Below are 24030 nucleotides of genomic sequence, written 5' to 3'. Positions count from 1 at the left end.
TTATTATGGAGGGCTATTGCTAGGCGTGGTTCTGGTGGACGCGCGCGAGTATAAACCACCGTTATTTGATGTATGCCTCCCCTGCGATGCATATATCTTAGGGGGATTCTCTAGGTATTTTTTAGGGTTCTTTTGGTTAGTTTTAGTCTTTTTAGGCCGGGTGTAGCAAGAGCTTATAGCTAACTCGTTTTATATATAAATAATATAGTATTTAAATTTTTACCCTTATTTTATAAAATAAAAACTATATAAGAAAAATTAAGAAAAATGATATATACCACCTTTTATACCCCTCTAAATTTCTCTATAAAGCGTCTAAAATATTATAGTTTTAGTTTTAGTAATACCTAAGCCTAAAATATATTTAAAACGGGCAGTAGTATTCTTATATACCCCTAAATTAGGCTTTATACTTATCTATATAAAGTAAAGAAAAAAGAGTCGTAGAAACTTTTAATTGGTTTAAACTGCTTAAACGGCGTAGGAGTAAAAGCTTGCGGTAGAGCAATAAATGTAGTTAATTAAGAAGCTGTAGTTATAGTAGTTAATTATAATCCTCTACGTCTTCCGCGTCTTTCTATATATTCTCTTTTTTACTTATACCTTTAGGGAGGCTCCTAGTATAAAAGGCTATACCGAGTTAATATATCCTCGTAGTATTTAAGGTTACGCATAGGTGGGCGATAGATTTTTAAAGTTTGTAATTAGCTTATAAATATACTAAGCTACCTATTTAGGCAAGAACTAAGCCTAATTTAGGAGTATATATATACACTAAAAAGGTATATAAGAATATCGCTGCCGTTTAATCCCTATTTTTATTACTACTATCTTATCCCTTATAAGGGGACTTTATAGATAGGGGGCCATAAGGCACGATTATAAGAATAGATAGATTGTGGAGGAGACGAATCCTTAAGGAGGTAAGGCCTCTAGAATTGTAGAGACTATATACTACGGGCACGTGCCAAAGGTATATGCCTGGGGACTATCCGAGGGGTGTCTGGGGGTTGTCCTAAGGGAAACCTAAGGTGACCGCAATAATATCCCTTATATCCCTTCTCTAATATCTAATTATTTAAAAAAAACTATAAAGTAGAAGCTCTTTAGTTTTTCTATTTATTATATTTAACAATAATATTAGAACTATATTATATAAAAGTTAGATATAGGTAATTAACTATATTATTGTAAGAGTATATAATGTAGGTCCCGCCACAGTCGCGAGTACTGCTGTCTTTTTGGCCTATCAGGCGACGTGTGTCACGGGACTCACTAGTTGCTTGTTTATCCCGTGACACCTATGCACGTGCCACGACTGCCCCTATTTCTTGACCACGTCGACCTAAATCTGTTCTGTTCTTCCGAGCGTCTTATTGCCTGCAAGGGCTATTTAGCTTAGCTTTCGATAGGATTAACTTAGTTCCTTTAAAGCTGCCTCGAAGTCCCGACTACTATGGCCCTATAAGGCCTATACAGCTACGTAGCTGCTTTAGGGAACTAGGCATTGGTTTACTAAATAAAGCCTTTAATAAATCAGGGTTGCAAATTAATCAATTCGATTGCCCGCACAGAGCATATTTTATACCATGCACGAAAGCACACAGTATAGGACACGGCCCAAATTATGCTCTGTGCGGAAAATTGAATTGAATTGAATTGATTGATTTGTAACCCTGTTAATAATGACGATGGTTCTGCCACATGCGTCTACACGCGTTTCCTGCTTACATGAGCAGACTCCCTTTGTTTGTGTTTTGGTTTGTCTCCATAGCAATCACTTATTGATTGCTACACCATATAGGCCTATGTAGGGCCTATCCCATGCGCCGTCACGAAAGGTGCTCCTTTTCCTGAGCCAACCAGAGGCTCTAGGTTTAATTAAGTCTTGGCAAAATAAAGTTGTAGATTTAATTAATTAATTATAACCCAATATTATAGTAATAAAGCTTAAATTTAATATATAATTCGACTCTAGGTTAAACAAGGTCGGCATCATTGGAAGAACGTTTGCAGCCCATTGTGGTGGTTTAATCACGATAAGAAGCTATAGAGAGACGCGTGTTGATGTTTTGGTGTTCGCGCACGGGCCACAATAAAAGGATATTCTTCGTAGTTAGATCTCATTCATTCCAATATCATTCAGTTCATCAAATAAACCGTTTATATAAACCTTTAACAGAACTCTGCATTGACTAGAACAATCTTATAGCTGAACGCTAAAAGCAAAGCCGCCGTAAGCATAATCCGCTACATTGCTACATAGGTTTAATTCCATGAAAAGTACTCTCCAAACTCAAACTCTGAATATCCGAAGTCCAATTTCGGACAGGCGGAATCATAAGCTTCCAGCCACGCTCCTCTGCTTCATTCAGGACAGTAGTCATTGCCTCCTCAGTATTACTCTCATCCTTGGCACAAATAATAAAGCTACTCAGGTAGAACATTATGAATGGGTATTTTGCATTCATGTAGCAATGGATGTAGTATTGCCACATTCGCTCCGCCCAGGGTCTATCAAACGGCATGGATGTCCAGTGATAAATGTGGCCTTGCCAGGTACCGAAATTCAGCGCAGGCTTCCCTTGTCGGTTGACGATTGGCATGGGCCAAGCACAGTAGTGTGTTTGGATCGAACCTTTAGCCATGAGTGCATTCGGATGCTTGTCTTTAAAGTTCCTTGCGAATTCAAGGAGACAATTGGGCGAGGGGAGTGCTCTAAAGGATGCGGTGGACTGCAATGACTCGGATAATTTTTCTCTGAAGTTATATGGGAAATACAGATCAAGGCCTCCATCTGTACCCTGAACAACTAGTGGTCGAGTTTGAGGAGGTTCGTATCCCGGAGCGAGACTAATTACGCCTTTTTCTTCCATATCCCGAATAACGCACATGATGAAGCGATCTTCATCTCTGGTACGAGACTTCTCAAATTCGGACCAGCGACTAACAAGTGATGCCCTATCTGAGTCCCAACACCTGAATCTATTGCCCTCATATTTGATATCCTTGGGGGGTGGGTATCTCAAATCGAAGGAATTCTGTAGGGTTATTTCGTCCCAGAATATCTCCCGGACCGCAGGCGGGATTATATCTTGAATGACTCTTCTAGCCAGTTGCCTTGGGGAGAGGTCGCCCATAAGCATTAGCAAAGTATCCTGGACAATGTCAAAAAGTGCGAATGGCAAGCCGGGTTGTCTATCAATAATGATAAATTGCCAAGAGTCCACTACTAGCGGGTTATACATCGGGTCTTTCCTCAGACGAAGAGTATTCTTGATATCCTCCAAAGTAACCTCAGTTGTCCACCCAACGTTTTTAAGTTCCTCCTTTGTCTTCGCCGAACGGCGCCGCTTGATAAAAATATCGTCCTCTGTTGGATGGACTGTGGCATCGGCGCCAGTTCCTTCGTAGACAACAAGTGATAGGCGCTCGGTGCGCTTTTGTAACTCTTCCAGAAGCTGATAGGTTAAAGAGTCACCTATGGCCATTTGCCCAATAATGTAATTCCGACACTGGACTTCAGAGACTAAACCATCCTTTTGGTTTGTAAGCGGTGGGGGACTCTTTTGATCAACCTTGATAGAAGGTATAAAACCGAGATACACACCAGTGGTGCATTCAAGTAAGATGCTTTTCGGGTGGCACCAATGTTTGTTATACAGTCCTATCATTAATAGCTTACAGATAGTAGTGTAATCTTCGAAGGTTTTGCAAATAGTCGGAAGAGTCCAAGGAGTGAGAAGTTTTGGGAGCCATCGATAGAGTATGTCCCAGCACGGCTTAGTCATTTTGAGGCCTTCCGTGTTGGAAGGAATGATGCCACCTAGAATTCTTACGTTCTTGAACTCAAGGGCGGTAAGCGTTTGTGCCCATATGGCGACCCTAAGATACTGCAGAGCATGTGGACGCCATGCCTTTTCAAAGAAGTCAACATAGGTCTCTACCCGACTGGCATGAAGACCTTGTAAGAACTCATCAATGCTTGCTGCTTTGGTTGCATGCTCAAGCACCTCGGCGTCGCTTTCATTGAAGACCATAATCCGGAACCAGCTACGCAATATGTCGGTACCACCATCTATAGGGGTAGGTCTTACACCTGAACTGCCAGCGCTACGCTCTGGAGGAGAGTCATTGAGGTCCGGTACAATTTCATAAAGCCGACAAACGGTGCTTGCGCAGAAGTCCGTGTAGAAACGCTTCAAAACCATAACGGTACTATTATCGGGGATGCTTTTGAGGGCGCTAATACTGATTCGGGGATTGAGTGGAGATTGGAATACTGTAATAGGTTCTCCGACTGGACTGGTCTGCGTCACTCTCTTTATCTCCGGAAGGCTGATTTCGGCAAGGCTCGACCCTAGGTATACTGTTAGGAGGGAAGCACTTAATCAAACTTTATTACGTTTATAGCAAGCAACTTACCCAGGTTTCGATCAGCAAAAGCCCGTACGTCTTGTTCCAATTTCATAATCCACTGGATACGGTCGGTGATATCATCACCAGTCCCATAGAAGCGCACACTAATCTGCCTTCTTAGATCAATAGCTGAACGCAGCTTGTCCACTTTCTGCCTGGCCAAGTTAAAGTTAAGGGGGCCTTCGATGTCGTCGGCTTTCTGCTGGGCTTGCTTCCAGTCCGCATTTAAGGATTTCATCTCCTCAAAATGGCGATTGCACCAGGCCTCACCCTTTGTTGAAAGGACAGCATGNCAAGGCTGGTTGTCGATTTCGAGCGCATCGCATGTGGTTCTTTTCATACGTGGGGACGAAGGTGGCTTTGAGGAGTAAAGTAAGCTCCTGGTTTGTAATTGGTTACTGCGCCCACTTGGGCTCTGGGGGGCAGAAATGCGAATTTGTGGACTCATGGTGAATGCTTACAGAAGGCAACAACCGGGCCTTCGTGTTATAAGAGAGGGCAGTCTTAAGGGGAGGAAAGAAGCTACGCCGCAATAACAACGTTGGTCACCTGGAAAAACTTTCATGGCTGGCAATCAGAATGTGTCCAGAGCTGCTTCACTGTTGGCTTCCGAATTGCTGGGATTACGGCGTAGGAGCACAACTAGTCGCTATTGGGGAGACGGTTTCAATCTGAAATTCAAATCATGCCTACAGCACGTTTTGTGTATCCACAGGAAACAGTATTATATTTAGAGAAAGCATGCAACGTTGAAATGAGCCTTTCTATGACATGAGGAATTCTAAGCATCTGTTATGGTTGCGTGGGAAATAAAGCCGCGAGAAGGGGTCGGCTTCCACGCTCGCATAGCACGTTCGGGGACAAGTTTCACGCAACGTGTGATCGATGGGCGCCGACCCCCTATCCCCAAGTATGAAGCCAAAGTAGGAAGTGGTATTACTATCGGCGCCAACCTCACCTCTGATTGGTCAGAGCGGGGCGCCGAAGCTCCTAGCATGGTCGGAGCTTTGGCGTCACCCACAACAATATTTTGCAATCAACATCCTTACCACGACAAGGATCATTTCAATTAAGCACCAAAAATTTGTCAACGCTTATCCTAGCTCTCGCAAAAGCAGTTTAGTATTATTTCATGGATCGTTGGTGCACGAGCGTAGTTACCCCTTATTAACCAACGAATTCTCTACAAGGGTCTAAGAGCTTATAGTCGCAGTTTTAGTATTAACTTATTATTTTAAAAATTAATTTTTCATCTTTTTCATATCTTTTTATCTCTTTTTATATACTATAATTTAGATATACTAGTTATAATATATAATTCATTCTTTGAATAATTAACTGTCCGGTGACTAGGGGTGTGAATACACCGTGTAAGTCGGAATGTTACACGTGTACACGGTGTATTACACTGTGTAATACACTGTGTAAGTGTAAGCTTATATAATATATTATATATCGTAATCCTTAACGTCCTCCTAGTCGTCGTCCTCGTCGCCGAATATATATATATCTAGTTCTTGGCACCTTTTTAGGTGGGCGACGACCTTCTGACGACTATTTGAGTGCTATGTTTTCTAGCAGTGAATGCAGATAGCCTTTGGGTGGGTTTTACTACGGAGTTTATAGGCAGCAACCTCTTTCCAGCATAGATCAGCTGTAGAGCCTGCTATTTAGTAAGTGATTTGATTGAAAATGTCGGGAATGAGGCAATTTGCCCTTACGTGCGGCATATTGCCGTCACGTGAGGCAACTTGCCGTCACGTGCCGTCGCGGCACTAGCGTGGTGAGGAACCTTAAATTCCTTACCCTCCCCTATCTAGAACAACAACCTTTTCCATTACTGTATCTACTTAAGTAGTATTAGTGATTTGCCCTATATTTCTAACACTAATTAGTGGTTAAATACACAGTTAACTATAGAGCAGCTAGGTTATTAACAGAAGAGATAGTCTTATATAGGGGTGCTATATGCGCTTATATGGAATGGATCCCGGCGATACTGTGCTACCTTAACTTGCGGAAAACTAGTAATAGAAGTATTACTAAGTACTAGGAGATACTAAGTTGCGTCTATTATGCAGAACAATTACGTTTATAAAGATTTAGTTAAGTACTTTAGGTTAGAAGTATTACTAAACCTAAGGTCCTAAGTTAATGTCCGAAACGTATTAAATAACATCTTAAATTGCCTACCTTTAGACAGTAAACCTACGAGATCCTATAAAACCGAAAATCCTACCTACTTTTAATATATAATACCTTGTTAATTCTACCTACTATAGTATTAACCTATCTAAAGAAGTACGAGAAAGATATTAACCCGGAGATATAGGATAGAGCTATAACTAACTTTATAACCGCTAAGCAACAGGACCTAAATGGATTTTTAGTATACCGTATAAAATACTATAAAGACAGCAAATACGATAATACCGCGCTATAGTATTATATAAAGGAGGACTTTATTAGATAGATAAAGAAAATATAGGTTCCTATAAATAAAGATATCGTACGGGACTTCCGTAACTTCCTTTAGGAGTATAAAGTATTTATCCCTATAGATAGGGGTAGTATTAGGGACAATATTTAGGAACACGTTATTAATATAAAGGAAGAGCATAAATAGACTCTATAAGAGATTAAGCACTAACTACACACTATAAAGAAGCTTAAATTACAATAAAACCTAAGTAATACACCACTAGAGACGCGTTCTAACTCTATTACTCTAGGCACGAGTTCTAATATTCTATATCCATCGCCTCTACCTCTATCTTTAACTCCCCTATATTAACTAGCTTAACCTATAGCCTTAATTAACAACCCCTAATAAGCATAAGATCCCCTTACTTTGCGGTCTAATAACCTTTAAACTCCACTAACTAGATCTATATTACTATTATAGCCTATAATACAATACAGCTAAATACTAATTAGAGGCACCTTAAAAATGCTTATAGAGCTTATAAAGCTCTATTTAGAACAGGAGAAGAAGTTTAGTAAAGAACTGTATAATATCCTTAATTTAAAGTTATGTATCTTCTACAACTATTACTAAAAGGTTAGACTAGAACCCAATTAATACCACATTACTTATTTAGTTATGCTTAAGGGCCAAGCTAGTACCTTCTATTATAATTGTTTAGTAGGAAAAAAATACAATTTTAACCAAATAATATATAAAATAAGATACCACTTTAAAATAAAGGAGAATAAGTAGTAGTATATATTGGAGTGGAGAGAGACTACCTTTTTAAGAATTATTGCTACAAACCTAGGTGCCTCTTAACTTAATTATCTTTAAAAGCTCTTTAATTAACTCTAGATAATTTAGTATAGTTTATCTAAATTATATTAAGAGGACTTTAGCCTACGCGATTAAGTTATTAGCGTATACTAAGGTATTAAAGAATATAACCTTACTCTCTTTAACCCTATAAGTACTTATAAAGGAATATGTGCTTAATTAAGATCCTCTATTAACACCGCCCTACGCTCTTAAGAAGTATAGTAATTTAACACCTAACTCTAACCTACTTTAATTAACCTAGCCGACCAACATGATTATAACTAGACTAATTAAATATATAGTAGTCGTGGTAGGGGATATAATAAAGGGTATAATTAACGTTAACTATAAAGTAATTATAGAGGTCCTTGTAGAGGTTTATTTTATAATAATTAGTAGAAGAAATGCTATATTTATAAGAAGCCAAATTGCTAGTTAATTAGACACCCCCTTAATAGACAAAAGGAGGTATATAATAAGTTTCGCTAGAGCGCATAAAACGTTAGAAACTAAGAAGTTACTATAGCCTACTTTTAAAGCTTCCTAGTTTAATATAAAGGCGAAGAAGATCTTAAGGGTAAGATTAACGAGGCTAAATAGCTCCTTATAGATATAGAAATTAAGGACTACTCTCCTAACTAATACTTTACTAAGTATAGTAAGGTAAATAGCATATAAACCGTTGCTATCCTTAATAACTAATCTACGCTCTATTCTGTTATAAGGTTAGATATCTTTAATAAGCTAAAGAAAAGTTCCGCGTTCTCCTTTAACGATAGATACTTAGCGAATATCTTTTATAGTATTATGCCAGATACTAAAGCCGCAGGAGTATCTATAGTAGGAGAACCTTAAGTCCAAGCTCTTTAGCAGCTTAATAGTTCTATTTAGATTAACTAATTAACGGCAGGCCAATATACAATTTGCTTTAGTAAGGGTACTATAATCTCTCTTAGTATAATTAAGGTCTAAACCCCGTTAGGATATATTACTTTCCATATTATTCCCATGAATACCCCATTCCTATTCTGCATCTAAAATATAAATAAATTAGGCATTAAGCTTAACAACCTTAAGAATATATTTATTTAGGGAGATAATCGGGTACCTATTATATGTAAGTGGGGTTACCCTTAGTTGCTCCTTTAATAGCTAGAAAGAAGCATTACTTAAAGTTACTTAACTAAGTTAGAGCTACGTTAACTATATTATTGTTTTAGCCACCTATCCGTTTACTAACTGCTTAGGGTTCTTTAATAAGTAGGTTATAAAGTTAAGGTTAAGGCGATTAAACATCTTATAAAGTACTGCTATTACTACTAAATAAACTAAAAGTCCCCTAGCCGATTTAAGTTTACCTTTAAAGATAACTATAACTTTAACTTCTATATTATTATAGATGTTATATATCTTAGCGGCAAGCCAGTACTTTAAGTTATTAACTTTTTAACCTCCTTCTAAGCCGCACGCTTCTTAAAAAATATATTAGCTAGAAACGCATAGGATACTCTTTAATTATACTAAATTAATGTCTACCTAGGACCCCCTAATTAAATCATTCACGATATAGGAAAGAACTTCTTATCTATAGAGTTTTAATAATAGGTAAAGGCAATAATAATTAAGGTTAAGGAAGTCCCCGTTAAGGTATATAATAGTATTAAAAAGGTAGAATGATACTATACGCCATTACGCTGCGTATATAAGATTATTTCTTTAGAACTAGAGGGTGCTAGCAAAAAGCTTATCCTATAGATAGCTGTTAAGGCTATTAATAATACCGCTAGCCTAGATAGGCTTATACCTACGTTACTAGTCTTTAGCGCCTACCCTTAAATAACTAATAATTCTCTATTATTTCCCTCTATTATATAATAAGCTAAGGCAATTCGCAAGGTAATAAAGGAGGTACGACATCTTTACGCTATACGCCAGGTTAATAATGTACTAGGAATAAGAAATGGCCTAAATACCTTAACTACGCTTAATCTACTACTCTAATCTAAGGTACGCGTATAGCATAAAAAGGGAGGATAGTTAGGCCCATATAAACTTATTATAATTAATAGTTAGACTTATACTCTTTAGATGCCCTATAGACCTACTTAATTCCGTTTAACTATTATTAAGCCTTACTATAAAGATAACAGTTCCGAGCCTTTATAGGATACCCTAGAAGATACCCTAGGAGATGCCCTAGAGGAGAACCATAATTAATGTGCCCTAGAAGGCGACTACAACCCTAATATAACTATAGTAGATACGCCGCAACTATAACGCGGTAGAGGTCGCCTAAAAGGATTACGAAACCGCTAATACCTTATTAATTTTAAAGAGTAACTTATTACCGCCATTAAGAATAGAGTTAAGCTATTAATGGCCTTTATAATAGCTAAAGAGAAGGCTAACTTTAAGCTTATAAAATAGCTCTAAAAGGAAGGCCGTATTATAACTCTAAGAGCTCCTTTTTAAGTATCTGATAAGTAGGAGATTAACGGTCTTATTATAAGAGGAGTCTTTAAGTTTAAGAAGTATAACCCTACTAAGTTTAATAGGGTTTGTATATTTAGGTTAAGAATAGTTAACGAGATTAAAGGTAAAGCTACTAATACCCTATTTAAGAAGTTAAGGCTAATTATTTAAGGTTATAATAATAATAGTAAGGAAGTAATTCTTATATAATCCCCTATAATTTAACAAGCTAGTTAGTAAGTTATTATTACGCTAGCTCCCTCCTTAATAAAGAATAGAATGGCGGTTTATTTGTAAGATATTACCTAGGCCTATACCCAATTAGAGACACGCCTTTAGCGCTTAATACTAGCATACCTTCTAAAGTAAATTCGCTACTAATATCCTAAAGATACGATTATGGTTGTGCTTAAGCCACTATATAGAATTGTAGAGGTAGGAACTTATTAGTAGGCTACTTATAGTAAGCACTATAAAGAGAAGCTTTTAATGACTACTTCTATATTTAATCCCTACTTCCTTATTATAGCTACGGGAACTCTATTTAGAATCGTTAGTATATAAACGGATAATATAATTATCTTAGAAGACGACTAATTCTTAGCTCTTAAAGAAGATAAGCTAGTAAAGGCAAATCTTATAGTAAAGCTAAAGGAAAGACTTAATTTAATAATACTATTACTCTTTAATAGATGCATTATTTCCCTAAATAAGGATTCTATTACCCTACGCCAGAAAAGTTAAGGTAAGAAGATTAACGTTATTAATATTAATTCTCTAAAGTAAGGATATGTAGAGTAATACGCTTGTGAAGCTTATATAGCTTCTATCTATTAACCTAAAGCTTCCTTTAATCTCTCTATTACCGCTTAATACTAATAACTAACTAAGGAGGATATCCTTGCCCTAAATAAGCGTCTTTTTTAGTAAAGGAGCTATTTTAATTAAGGACTGCTTTATATACCTATTAACCTTCCTACCGCTAAGCTTTTTGTATTTATTAATAGATTATTTATAAATAATAAAGATTTTAGCTTTTAGCTAGGATATAAAATTATTATCGCAAACGAATTTACTAGAGAGAGTGACTTTATAATCTATAGTAATCTTATCTATTAGAGCTTAACTAAAAGTAAATGTGTTACTTAAAGCGTTCTAGTGTTAGAGATATATAGAATAGTTAGCAAAGTTAATATAGTAATTATAATTAGAACTACCTTAAAGATAATTATAGATCGACTTAAACTCCCTATTATCCCTATAATTGTATACACCGACTTATATTCCCTCTATAAGTGTTTAGTTAAGCTTAATACTATAAAGAAAAAGCGCCTTATAATTAATATTATAGTACTATAGTAATTTTATAAGCGTTAAGAACTCTTTAAGATTTAATGGATTAATAGCTAAGATAACCTAGTAGATACGATGACAAAGGTAAACCTAAATAAGGTATTAGAGACGTTTATTAATATAAATACTCTATATATATAAGTTAAAGGTTAAGTTAAGAGGGAGTAGAAGATGCGGCGAGGGCCGCTAAGGCGCTAGTAGTAAGTGAGCTAATAGTAATTTTCTATCCCAGGGATGGAAAATTGTAATTAGTTAGTAGAAGTCCGGGTTAGTAGAATAAGGCGTATTACCTACTAAATTCTGCTATAGTCTGCCTACGGTCGTATTGTTATATATTATCTGTTTACATATAAATAGTAACTACAAAAAGAAGAGTTACCAGTATTGGGAATAAGGCAATTTGCCCTTATGTGCGGCATATTGCCGTCACGTAAGGCAACTTGCCGTCACGTGCCGTCGCGGCACTAGTGTGGTGAGGAACCTTAAATTCCTTACCCTCCCCTATCTAGAACAACAACCTTTTCCATCACTGTATCTACTCGAGTAGTATTGGTGATTTGCCCTGTGTTTCTAACAGAAAACACTAAGCCAAGGCTCGTGATAGGGACGAGTATACCGCTTAAAGAAAGAGTGCGATGAACGGCCTTGCAAATAGGTGTTCTGCTTATAGTAATTTAATACTATAGGTTATCCAAACGAAAGACTCTTTATTACACTGTTTATGAAGCATATGGCCCGTGCAATACACGGTGTAACCCTTTAGAATACACGTGTACACCGTGTATGTACACGAATGTATGTACACGTGTAAGTGTAAGCTCACACCCTACCGGTGACAGGTCTATGACCGGGGTCCCCTAGCCTGCTAGTGACCTGCATCGGCCTTATATATTTTTAGTATTTGGCCGAGTGGCGTAGGGCTTGCCACCTTACATTAACCTAAAAATCATTAGGTTAAGTCAGGCACTCACTGGGGGGGTTTTATTTATTTAAATTATAAAGTAGGTAACGGGGTTTTGGTCGCTCACTGTTTTGCACACCAAAATTCGCCAAAATGCTGATTTAGTGGTAAATAACTAGTAAAAGCCATTATGAGTCATCGAATTGTTAGTAAGAAGTCTTGAAGATATAAATATATATAATAGAGTCTATATAAAGTCGATTTTTGGTGTTTTACATTTTAATTGCCCACTGAGTTGGCCCCTCATCTGGGGACTCTTGAGTTGCTTATGTCATCGTCCTCCTGCCCTTCCTGCGGGTCCTCTGTCACCTTCTTGGCGGCCTCCTGAAGTTGTTTGACAAGAGCCGCAGCCGTAGCGGCGGTAGTAGAGGACTCTTCCGCCCGCTTCTGGAGCTCATCCGCAGTTGATTATTTCAACGTTGCATAATTGCCTTGGAGTCGTTTTCAAAAAGTAGTGGGAGGAACTCCATGGGCAGTCGCGCAGGCTTAGGGGCTGCGATATAAGCCGCATGCTCGCCAGGCAGTAAGAGCAGCTTATATACAATCTTTCGCATCTGGTGCTTGAGGTCAGCGAGGCATAGGCGTAGATTGGTGGCGTATTTCGTGGAGTTAAGGGTGGAAAAGTACCTGAGAAGGTCGGTTGTTTACTCCTGAAGCGGCAGTATACTTCTTTAGGCAATAAGCTAGCTATAAAAAGAAAACGGTCTGCTAGTGCGGTCATAACCCGGCGGTCAAAACTTCGTTACCTACGTTACTCCGTTTTAGCTACCGGCGAAGCACTCGGGCAGCAGAAAGTTTAGGCTCGGCCGGTGGTAGCCCGTCGTCATGATGACAAAGTCGGCTTCGATGAGTTCTTCGCGACCGGGGCCGCCTTTCANCACGTCATGACTGCACTTGTTGGGGTGTCGTCGAAGGCGATGATGTCGCTATGAAGCCAGGAAGCTTTGCCGTTACGGACTAGGCTCAGAACATCATCGTTGACCATGGGCGTGTCGATAAAGATGCCTTTGCTGCTGTTTGGTGGCGGAGAGAGGTCGTAAAGGTCGCGGTAGAGGAAGAGGCGGAGTCCTTCAGGGACCTAGGAGAAGAGAGTTTCTTCGCCGAAGATGTTGAGGGAGAGAAGCATATCGACGAGTGGATTGCGAGGGATTAACCATTTTCAGACTACGGGGATTTCCTCAGCATGAGAACTTGAAGAATCGAAAGTTCAACTTACTCGTGCAAGAACGTTTGTATGGACTACATTCTCTGCGGCGACAAACTCGAGGGTTTCTACGGCGCTTGCTCCACCTCCGACAACTACTACTTTTTGTCTTTTGCGTTCTTCCCGTCAAGTTGCGAGGAGTGGTAGATTTCCCCCTTGAACTTCTCTTGACTAGGGACGTGTGCCATTTTGGGGTCTCCACAGGTTCCAATGGCGGCAATAACACTATCAAACCTACCATATGAAGGGTCATTGACAACCCACCTGCCATGAGGGTCTTTATAGGCCTTGGTGACTCTGGTATCGAAGGTAGTTTTCGTTTCGAGTCCATAGCGCTCCCACAGTTCGGTGATTTGACTGACGATTTTCTGGCGGTCGGGATATCCTTTCCCTCATTTGACGGAAGGGTGGAAACGATACATGATACTGTGGATTTGCAGGCCGGAGGTGTTGTTTACTTTCTGTGGTTTTATTTAGGTGAAGGGATTCCACAGGTGATAATTAAACTTACACTGAATATGCCACCAAGAGCTTTACGACCACCAGCCTCGAAGATTCTGCAATCGAATCCATGACCGACGCAATGAGATGCTGCTGAGACACCCGTGAGGCCTGCACCGATAATAGCAATCTTTGGCCTGCTGAGATTGGCATTTGGTGGTGGTGGGGTTGGAGACAATAATTTATCGAGGACCCATTGGATGTGTCGACCGTTGAGGTCACTCTCAGGTATCACCTTATGACTCACCACCCTGTTCTCGTATGTCTTACTACTGTCTCGGTCAGCGACTCGGTCAACGACTCGATCAACGACTCGGTCTACGACTCGGTCTCCGACACGGTAACCAAATTAGTCTACTACCCTTTTTCTTATGTATTTATAGAGGCTATAGAGCCACATTCAATAGACAGAGTTCTTCTCAGTGACTTGTCCGTCCGACAGGATGAGCTGGTAGACAAAGAGAATGGAATTGGTGAGGAAACGTTGTATGGCGTATTGGGCAGCCATAGTGGAGTTAATTGAGGTATTTGGCAAGTTTAGACAGATTACGAGTGGTCTTACTCCTTAAAAGGTGTTTTGGGAGCTGGCGGGTGCTTTCGGGCAGTGACATCACTTAGCAATGCGTCTTGCGGCCGCATCACATGTGAAAATCGAACGTAGCAAACAATGCGCAACACGCAATTGAAAGGGAGACAAAGCACGGAGCAAATTAGAAGTATATAAAGGAAAACCACGCGGAATGGAATCAATCACCCTTCTCAGACCTCGAAGGAGAGTGTTGAGAGCTTCGGGGCGCGGAACGTTGTCCCTGAACCATGCGGCGAACCACTGGTCGAAGCCGTCGGAGCCTGAGCTTCAATTTACGACCAACGCAACCGCCATCTCTACCGCCGCCACGAATCCGACGACCCACCACTCCGCAAGCCTGGCCGGATGTCCCTCCACGACGAAGAGCCTTTTCACCGACCACCGCCGAGCAATGTCTAGATATCCTCAATGATCCAACCCAAACCTTCCCTCCACGCCTAACCTGGCATGCCCTCCATAAGCTCTTTAGCCGCGTTAAGCAACGACTAATTCCCCATTCTGAGGAGGACTACGATACTCTCTCAGTCCTTTGCGCCCCCCTAGCTGAAGCCGTCTACAACTCAAAGTTGGAATTTATCCAGAATCAAAAAGCACGACGCTCGAAGCAGCGTCCTGCGATTGCATCAACGATGCAATCCAGTTCTACTCCAGTCCTCGATAAGTTTCTCGAAGAAACTAACAATATCCTTCTCGACAAGAATGGCGAAAAATTACAGAGCTACTTAGTTATCGAGCCACCATTCAACGATCTATACAATACCATGATTGCACAGATACGCCAAGCTTTTCCGAAAGGCAGCGAAGATGCGTTGGAAGAGAAGTGCAATCGGAAGTTAACCGCGGCGCAAGAGGATTTGGATGGCTCATCCTGGGCGGCATTTGTGAAGTTCATTGCCAATTATTTCGTCTTTATACGAGATGTTGACGCGGGGAATTTGCTGGATACCTACAATTTGCTCAGTGAACTCCAACAGTATGTGAGAGAAGGAGCAGAATTAATGCATAGAAAACCACCATTTCGGTTACTTCAATCCGGCTTAGCATATACTAGGAAACTCATCATCGTGTCCTGGGGTCTCTTAAAACCTTGGCAATTTCTGGGGTAGCTCTTGGCTAAAGACTGCAAAAGCCTCCCAGAGGACGATTTTATGCATCAAATCCGCTCCATATTTCTATTGCACCTATCTGGTAGTCCTCTAATATAGCTATAGAGCTGACTAATGTATCGTAGGAAATGCAATAGCGCGCTCGCGCATCCTACCAATGGTGTCATCATTCTCCCTACTGTAATTTCCTATGCTCGTATGTTCGCTCGCCTCGCCATTGGTCTTGACAAGAGACCTGAGCTTATTGCTCATTTGGTAAGAAAGGCATCATTCGAGGATGACGGTGCAAGAGAGACACTTCCAGAACGAGCAGCAAACATACTTCGGCAAGCGTTCGTAACTTGCTTAAACGATCGAACACCTACTGCATCAGGAACAAGAGGCGGCAAACCCGATGGGAAAAAATCCGGTATCTACAAAATTGCGAATCTCTGCTTAAAGATTCTCTTTCAGGTCAGAAATCAGGTGTACTCCATCAGACATATTCGAGTGTTGATGCATTACAGTGCAATAAAAGCCGCAATGGCGAGCAAATATTTACCAATATTTACAATCAATCACCTCCTCTGTCCATATACCCAGCTTCTGAACGGGTCACATATCTTTACTACCTCGGACGCTTCATGTTTGCTAGTAATCACTTCTATGCCGCGCAGCTCGCTCTTCAAGCAGCTTACGACCAATGTCTCGCAAGCCCCCAATGCTTACGCCAACGCCGCCTAATTCTCATATACCTAATTGCTTCCAACATAATCCTTGGCCGCTTTCCTTCAGAGTTCCTCTACCGACGACCGGAAGCTCAAGGCATCCGAGAACGCTTCAACCCCATCTGCCGCGCCATGGCTAGAGGTGACCTAGAATCCTTCCGCCGCCTTACAGACCCCAAGCACGAGCATGCTGATTGGTTCTTGCACTTCCGCATCTTCCTCCAAATTGAAAACCGCTGCGAAGTCATAGTTTGGCGCTCCCTATTCCGCCGCACCTTTCTCCTCGCCGGCGTCCAAGGCGACGCGAACTCCCGCCGCGCACCGACACTCGATCTCCACGATGTCTTGGCTCTGTTCACCTACCTGGAGAAGCGTGCCATGATGCCGCTCTCTCAGCTCGATGGCGGGCCTGGCCGCCGCCACACGAACTGGATCTTCATGTCGCAGGACCCGCCTCCCAGTGCTGCGTACATTGATCCAGATTTCGAGGGCTGTGAAGACTTTGAGCCCGAGATCTTGCTACCAACCATTCTGGGCATGGAGAGTATATGCTCCTCTCTTATCAATCAAGGCCTATTGAATGGATTCATCTCGCACAAGCTGCGCCGGTTTGCAATTCAGGGCGCGAAGAGAAAGGGCGCTCTGGCTGCTGGCTTTCCTAATGTATGGGAAGTCATCAAGTCACGATCTGACGATGAGGTACCTGGTTGGAAGAAAGATGTGTCGCAGGGAGGAGCTGTTGCGGGCGGATTTGGGCCAGGCATGGTTGTCAATTTGAGCGGTGCGAGGCCGGTTGGGGCCGCCGCATTTGATTGATACGGATGATTTGGAAAATTGAGGTTGGTTATTATCGGGGCTGCATTTATTTGGTGGTGGCGACTGAAATCACGACCCGAACGAAAGTTGTATGTGAGAAAGTAGGCCTATGTCGAGCGACATGGACGTCCGGTTTCAGACAATTTAACACCGTTTGAAGCGGCATTTGCACCAGTAGCGAAATCTAATGAATTTCCAAATCCTAACTCTCCTCTAATTACTGATCGGATTCAATTCCCCTATGTGATCTATGTTTAGGTTGTGTTGGGGTATCGCATTTCCAAAGGTGTGACAACGGGAGTGCTGTATTGCGCTGAGTTTCCAGCTGTTGCCTCCTGAGGGCCAGACTGGATAGGCATATTTCCAGAGGCCATCAACTAGTCCAGCACAGTCGTCATTTTCCAATTCGCTAGGAGCTTTCAATAAACACTGCAGCTTCAGTCTGAGTCTGGATATTGAACAGCGGGCAATCCGTGATTTCTCCAGAAGGGGTTCTGCAGGTCTGGGTTGCATTGGTAAGCAAATCACGTCCCATCCAGCGATGAAATCTCCATTTCAACCTCACATACCTGTTGGATCGCCATTGGATAGGATGAACTCGCCCTCTCCACACAGGCATGAAATACCTGTTGGATCGCCATTGGATAGGATGAACTCGCCCTCTCCACACAGGCATGAAATACCTGTTGGATCGCCATTGGATAGGATGAACTCGCCCTCTCCACACAGGCATGCATCCTGGAGCACTCACATGGGCAAGCAATCTGCGTTCCCACCTTTTCCCTTTCCGGCGTTATTCGGCTCGGCTGACTGGGTGAGCGGGCCAAGCACCGGCCACGTTAGGCGATGAGCTGCATGGCCAGGTGGTTGCAGCGAGTGGAGCGGAGCAGTGATCTCCCACGATTAAACATAATGGACCTACGTGGTCAGCCTTTAACATGGAGGACATACTCCTTTCTCACTGCCGCACAGCGAGAGAAATTCCAGCAGCGAACATTGTTAATGACCGTTACTCAACACAGTTTCAATGTTCATCGCATCGGAGTAGTAAGTGTCTTTCGAGCCAGCAGGTTTCCGAATGGCTAAGAAAAGCATTCTGACCTCAATCATAGCAGGGTGAGTCAGTGGTGCAATTGCAGAGCATGCTGAGACATCCTCACATCCCCTAGCCTTCGATAACGTCAACCTCAATTTAAGTTGTCCCGAAGTTAGGCATTGGTCCATAGGAGCTTCCAACTACAAAGCTTACTAGCATTACAAGCCCAAAGGAGGAAGAGGATAAGACAGGGCGGCGGCGAGGCGGGCTTAGGGACGCAATGTTATCTCAATCTGGGTCAAGCCGGCGGGATTGGCCAAGTAGAGACTGTCACCATGTGGATTTCGACGCAAATGAGCCAATACCTTTAAAAAAGGAGGAGTATCTTGGCCATGGCACTTTTGGAAATGTCTATAAAACAATTTGCAAAGGAGTACCCTTAGCATGGAAAGAAAGACGCTGTCGAAGAACTATTGGAGCTCAAGAGCTCAAGGAAATCTGGAACTTGAGGAAACTAAACCATCAGCACATTGTCAAGCTGGCCGGCTCATATACTCACCGTCTGACCTTGGGTCTTTTGATATATCCTGTAGCTGTATGCACGCTCAACACGTTCTTTGAGGATATGGATGCTTTCAAGACTGCAAAGACAAACGATGACATCAAAGAACGCGACCCAGAACCAATCTACCGCTTCAGCCAGTTAGGTATTGACACGACGAGCTGTTCGATTGCGCGGGACTCTGCCGGAAAATGGTTGTTTCGGTGCTTTGGATGCCTTGCTGGAACTCTCGCATACCTTCATAGCGAAGACATTAAGATCAAGCACAAGGACCTCAAACCGTCAAATTTCCTCCTTACTGCAACTGGTATATGGATAGCAGATTTTGGTACCTCAACGGACTTTTCAACTCTAACGGGAAGTGAAACTGATAACAACGAACGTGGTACTGCTCGATACTTTGCCCCGGAGGTTGCAAATAGAGATGGAAGTGGCCGTGCAGCAGATGTGTTCTCCCTCGGTTGCATTTTCCTGGAGATGTTTTGTTCTTGTACCCTATCCGATACTCTGACAGACAGCCTTAAACGCCTTCACCCTGTAAAAGACTCCAATGGTTCCCACTTCCAAGCTAATATTGAGCACATTCATAATCGCCTTGTCCCTTCAGTCGTTTCCAGCATTCGCGGGAGGGTCCAGCAGCACTTGTTGTTAGAAATAAAACATATGCTTTCTGCCGACCCAAAAGCGCGACCTACAGCCGCTGAACTCAAAACACATTTGGGACTTATTGATGGCTTTAGGAGGAAGAACACACCTGACTGGAAAGACTGGCCAATTCACGGAGCATGTTGCCTCCCCGTACAAGCTAAGAAAAGGCGTTTGCATGAGAACGGTCGGCAGGTTGAAGAGCTAGGGAGGCAATTATACGAGAGTGAACAGCAGGTTAAGGAGCTGAGAGAGCGGTTGTACAAGACAGATCAGCAGGTTAGGTCGCTATCAACAGCAGGCTCCCGCGCTTGGGGGGATTCATCATCCATTTCTTCTATGAGTCCATTGAATCCGGGGATGTCTCGCACTCAGTCTGCACCATGGCCTAACTATACATCACTTCCTCCAATTGACCCACATGGGTTCAATTGGCCCCTCTCTTCGGATGGGGCTCATCATCTCAAGCAACAACAAGATGACCTTGAATCTGACGAGGATGAACAGCAAAATTTTTTGGACGGGGCAGAGCTTTCGCCAGGGATGCAAAGCGGTGGGGATTGGCCTATGCTTCATATGAGGACAAGTGATGCGTCTAGAATCGGCATTGGCCAATCATCCCCAGAAAATCGACTACCACCATACTTAGCAAAATCAGTTTCCAATGGATTTGCTACTGCTGCCTCACAGAGTAATCGGTCTTCCACTTCATCGCATCATCTTGTGCTGCTAAGGGAACCGCATGCCCGACCGTTTTCCTTCCCAAACAATCACAATGACGGTTTAAACGCAACACACGACTCTCCACCAGGTCACCCTACACTCTTTCTGGCGGAAGGCAACAACAATAACCCTTACCGTAATCGCATGGGCTCTGGGGTAGGTCCGACTTAAAGAATTAAGATCTATGCGGTCCGGTATCTGCTGCATTGGAGGGCTCGACAAGTATCTCCAACTAGCTTTCCCAGCTTATGCACAGCTGAGAGGGCATGCGAAGACATATTCTGTCTCACAGATCTGAACAAAAAGGTCGGCCTACCCCAGTAACCACGCCTGGTATGGCGTTGGGGGATTCGGTCGCCAGGACTTTTCCGATGGCAACTTTGATATCAATCTCGATCTGTTAGCCATTCTCGGAATTCACGGCCGCAAGCGAGGTTTAGAGATTAGAATAAATGTTGACAACACTCCATCGAATTCCGTGGCTTGGAACGAAGTTGGCGCTAATGATGATGAGGGCGATGGAATGGACAAAGGGGGAGGGGTGGCGAAATCAATAATGTAAATTTCCGTTCCCAGATGATCGAGCGGAAGGGATGCACAATCCACGAGGGTAGCCCCACGGTTTTGAGTGGAAGCTGCTAAATATTAACTCTTTGGCCTGTTCAAGCTCGTAATTCTATTTTGGGCGAGGGCTGGGACTTAGATAACGACTGTATCAGTGCATTGAGACCTGGGCACACCAAAAGACTTTAGGCGATTCTTTCTCCTTGCGCTACTGGAACGCACAGCAGGACCAGGGATGGTTATATTTGCGCAACAGGGAGCCGCGACATCAGAAGGTTCCGGCACAGTTAGGAGTCACCCACTTCTCAAACGCTAGGTTTAGGGGAGACTTTGACGGTTAGTTTTGGTTGGGTCACAAGAAGGTTGGTATTATGCGACGCCGCGGCAGCTTTTCGGTGAACCTTGACAGTCATGGTCGGTTGACAGGACGAGTGGTGATTAGACTAAGCTAGTCTTTATTCGAAGGTGTTCATATAGCGTGAGAAATTAGAGCCTTGAAGATGGCTTTAAGGTGTCATCGCAGGTATTGCATTAGACGGTAATGGTGGTGTAAGTGCCCCTATGAGAGACTTTCCGCTGAAGCTGGCAGCAGAGTTATGTCCATTTCAGTCGTTTTACACATATCCAAAGATCTGGAATACGTGTTCCTAACAACCTAGAATAACTTATTCTTAGAGTAGTCTCGCTATGGTTGTGTAACCTTTGGGAAGACTCACCTTTTGATAAAACCAATTACGGTTATTCGCAATACACGAATCACAAATGTGGAACCATGAAACCAGAAATGTGTTTGCAAAAGTGCATGAAATTCGTACCTACGAACAGTACTATGCCCTGACTTCCCAAAGCCTAATCTTACCCTGCTCATTCGCAACAGCGAGTAAAGTCTCCGCCTCTTCCCTTTCCCCCCTGCCCCACGCCACAGCCGAAATCCTTCCTAGCGGCGTATTCGATGTCGGCCAATTCCTATATACCGTACAGCTAGGTAAATGCACCAACCTCATCGCATCGCGCTTCCAGCGACTCGCCATGGCAAGCAGCTGGCCGTCCGGAGAGAAAACCAGATGAGAAGTCGGCATCGTGAGATGATCCAACGCTCGCACAGGAGAAGGGTTTGGAGGCACTCCGGAATTGTCATCATCTTCTGCGTCTGCCTTTGTGAGATTGGAGCTCCAGGCTCTTCGATCATAGATATTAACGATTCCACTCGAACTCCCGAGCGCAACCCACCGATCGCCGCCAATCCACCCATCTCTTCCACTTCGCCCACCCAGAGCTATAACGGTTGTGCCAATTGCGCCCTCATCCATCCATCTCGCAACTGTTCTTTGCTCATCGATACTCCATTCTGTGACCTCGCCATTCTTGCCTGCAATAGTTAGACCTTTGCCATCGCCCCACCAGACAAAATCCGCAATTCCACCACGGCTCTCTACCCGTGCCTGGGCGACCCACTGGAGCGTGTAAGCATCAAGAATATTTATTACCCCTCCCCCTTTTCTTGCAGAGCCTTTGAGAGCCATGAATTTCCCGTTCGGAGAGATGGAAAAGTCTTCCATGCTTCGTTGCTCGTGCTGGTGGCCATATACGCGCGTGATCTTTTCAATGGAACCGGTGGTCAGATTCCAAATATGGAAGTAACGGCGGCGGGCGCTAAGGAATATGCGAGAGTCGGACGGCGAGGGGTGGAACACGGTGGTAGTCAGAGGAGTATGTTTTATGTGTAAGGAGGTAACGAGAGGATTTGGATGGGGGGGGTGGGGGTAGATGTGATGAAGGTACAACGTTGAGCTGGGTCCAGAGGATAATAGGAGTGGAAGATTTGGGTGGAAGGAAAGGGACGTGATCGCGGACTACGATTTCAGGATTAGTAATGATCTATGAGGGGTATAATTAGTAGATAGTTGCATACTGGTTGGGTCCCACTGATATCCTTCGTTCGTTGTATATCTAAAACCTCAGGTTGAAGCTTCCTTCGCTTGTTTGGCCCAGTGTTTGCTCCTCTTGTAAGAGTATCCGCATCCTTGAGCAGTTTAGCCAGAGGCTGAGCTGAAATATCATCGCTGTCGACGTCCATGTCGTCTCCAGAGGTTGATTCCTCCTCCTCAGAGGCTACTACTTCTGAGTCTCGCCTTCGCTTTTTCTTTGCGGACTTTACTGCTGGAGACTTTGCCCAATCTGGTGCTGGGTACAGCCGTTCGAACCTAAAGAGGTCAGCTTTGTGTTCACTGAGGATCTCCATACATAAACATACTGTTTCCGTAGCCGTCTCGTATACTCCTTGCCATTGATAATATCTTCCTCCTCTGTTCGTCTGAGTTTACGTAGTCGCGGTTCAGAGCCCAAAGAGACCAATATCCGCTCGTCATCACTGTCTTCCCACGCAGGCGGATTCTTCTTGAGGTCGGCGTCATCCTCGTCTTCGGATGTAGTTACAGGCACGAGCGCTTGCGGTGTTGCCCCAGAAGGTCCAGAGTCAACGAAGAAAAGCTACGAATAACTATAATTAGCTGAGGGCCTTACTACTTCTACTCGGAGAGTGGTGTTCATACATCTGCATCCGCAACATCTTCAAAAGCACTGCCTTCTTCAGAAACCTCTTCTCCGTCTGATCCTCCGCCAAGTCTATTCGCTTCCAACGTGAACGATTTTATGCCTTCTCGAAACCCAATGCTGTCTCCGAATACCAATTTCTCTAGCTCTTCCTCTGCCGCATCTTTTTCAAGATCAACGTCTTCGTCTTCGGACGAAGCTACTTCAAGCTCATAGTCTTCTTCTGGCTCTGGTCTTTTTTCCTCTTTGGGCTTTCGAGAGCGTTTGCGCGGTTGTTGCGGGGCCATCTTGGAGGAACTATTGGCGGCGATGTAAAATCGATAGTGATCGCTCGTCTCATAAATTTTTGGGTTCCCAAAGTTGCAGGGATCAAATTTAAGCTTTTTGGTCGGCCCTTCAGACGCCGAGAAAACTCAACACCACAACGCTATCACGAAATTTATTAACCATAAGGAATGGTTCCAGAGGCCCTCCAACAGGCGTTCAAGACATTAAAACAGCTTTGCTAGAGTACCGAAAGCCCGTCTGAG

General features: G+C 42.9%; 6 protein-coding genes across 6 annotated transcripts; 2 read left to right on the top strand and 4 right to left on the bottom strand.

Annotated features, from left to right (window-relative positions):
* Nucleotides 1–2122: 2122 nt before the first annotated feature.
* K441DRAFT_657298 (uncharacterized protein) lies at nt 2123–4896 on the bottom strand. Its single transcript, XM_067648157.1, has 2 exons — nt 4426–4896; nt 2123–4360 (listed from the first exon to the last, which is right to left on the bottom strand). The coding sequence occupies exons 1-2, from the start codon at nt 4865–4867 to the stop codon at nt 2259–2261; spliced, it is 2544 nt and encodes an 847-aa protein (XP_067506100.1). The 5' UTR covers nt 4868–4896; the 3' UTR covers nt 2123–2258.
* An 8472-nt stretch (nt 4897–13368) lies between these two features.
* K441DRAFT_675993 (uncharacterized protein) lies at nt 13369–14029 on the bottom strand (the record flags this gene model as incomplete). The annotated part of the gene is made up of 3 exons (XM_067650903.1): nt 13369–13572; nt 13711–13793; nt 13963–14029. 3 exons carry the CDS (start codon nt 14027–14029, stop codon nt 13369–13371), a joined length of 354 nt encoding a protein of 117 aa, XP_067506099.1.
* Nucleotides 14030–15417: 1388 nt separating this feature from the next.
* Nucleotides 15418–17417, top strand: K441DRAFT_551387 (uncharacterized protein; the record flags this gene model as incomplete). Its single annotated transcript, XM_067643097.1, has 3 exons — nt 15418–15761; nt 16020–16347; nt 16401–17417. 3 exons carry the CDS (start codon nt 15418–15420, stop codon nt 17415–17417), a joined length of 1689 nt encoding a protein of 562 aa, XP_067506098.1.
* A 106-nt stretch (nt 17418–17523) lies between these two features.
* Nucleotides 17524–18007, bottom strand: K441DRAFT_50783 (uncharacterized protein). The gene has a single exon (XM_067642067.1). The coding sequence runs from the start codon at nt 17928–17930 to the stop codon at nt 17631–17633; it is 300 nt and encodes a 99-aa protein (XP_067506097.1). The 5' UTR covers nt 17931–18007; the 3' UTR covers nt 17524–17630.
* Nucleotides 18008–18285: 278 nt separating this feature from the next.
* Nucleotides 18286–20554, top strand: K441DRAFT_695082 (kinase-like protein; the record flags this gene model as incomplete). Its single annotated transcript, XM_067652783.1, has 2 exons — nt 18286–18464; nt 18670–20554. Exons 1-2 carry the CDS (start codon nt 18445–18447, stop codon nt 20552–20554), a joined length of 1905 nt encoding a protein of 634 aa, XP_067506096.1. The 5' UTR covers nt 18286–18444.
* Nucleotides 20555–21671: 1117 nt separating this feature from the next.
* On the bottom strand, nt 21672–23802 carry K441DRAFT_633077 (WD40 repeat-like protein). Its single transcript, XM_067646368.1, has 4 exons — nt 23500–23802; nt 23202–23437; nt 22860–23151; nt 21672–22800 (listed from the first exon to the last, which is right to left on the bottom strand). Exons 1-4 carry the CDS (start codon nt 23785–23787, stop codon nt 21775–21777), a joined length of 1842 nt encoding a protein of 613 aa, XP_067506095.1. The 5' UTR covers nt 23788–23802; the 3' UTR covers nt 21672–21774.
* Between the last annotated feature and the right edge of the window lie 228 nt (nt 23803–24030).

Source organism: Cenococcum geophilum, assembly GCF_001692895.1.
Source record: "Cenococcum geophilum 1.58 unplaced genomic scaffold K441scaffold_13, whole genome shotgun sequence".
In the NCBI taxonomy this organism is placed as follows: Eukaryota; Fungi; Ascomycota; class Dothideomycetes; order Gloniales; family Gloniaceae; genus Cenococcum; species Cenococcum geophilum.
The sequence above is the reverse complement of the archived record's forward strand: the minus strand, read 5'-3'. Positions and strand labels throughout refer to the sequence as shown.

Bases quoted from the DNA above. Each gene is read 5' to 3' on its own strand.
- K441DRAFT_50783 (XM_067642067.1), bottom strand. From the start codon at position 17,930: ATGCAACCCAGACCTGCAGAACCCCTTCTGGAGAAATCACGGATTGCC.
- K441DRAFT_633077 (XM_067646368.1), bottom strand. From the start codon at position 23,787: ATGGCCCCGCAACAACCGCGCAAACGCTCTCGAAAGCCCAAAGAGGAA. The intron at 23,438-23,499 runs GTATGAACACCA...AGTTATTCGTAG, and splicing joins AAGATGTTGCGGATGCAGAT to CTTTTCTTCGTTGACTCTGG. The intron at 22,801-22,859 runs GTATGCAACTAT...CTGAAATCGTAG, and splicing joins ATATCAGTGGGACCCAACCA to TCCGCGATCACGTCCCTTTC.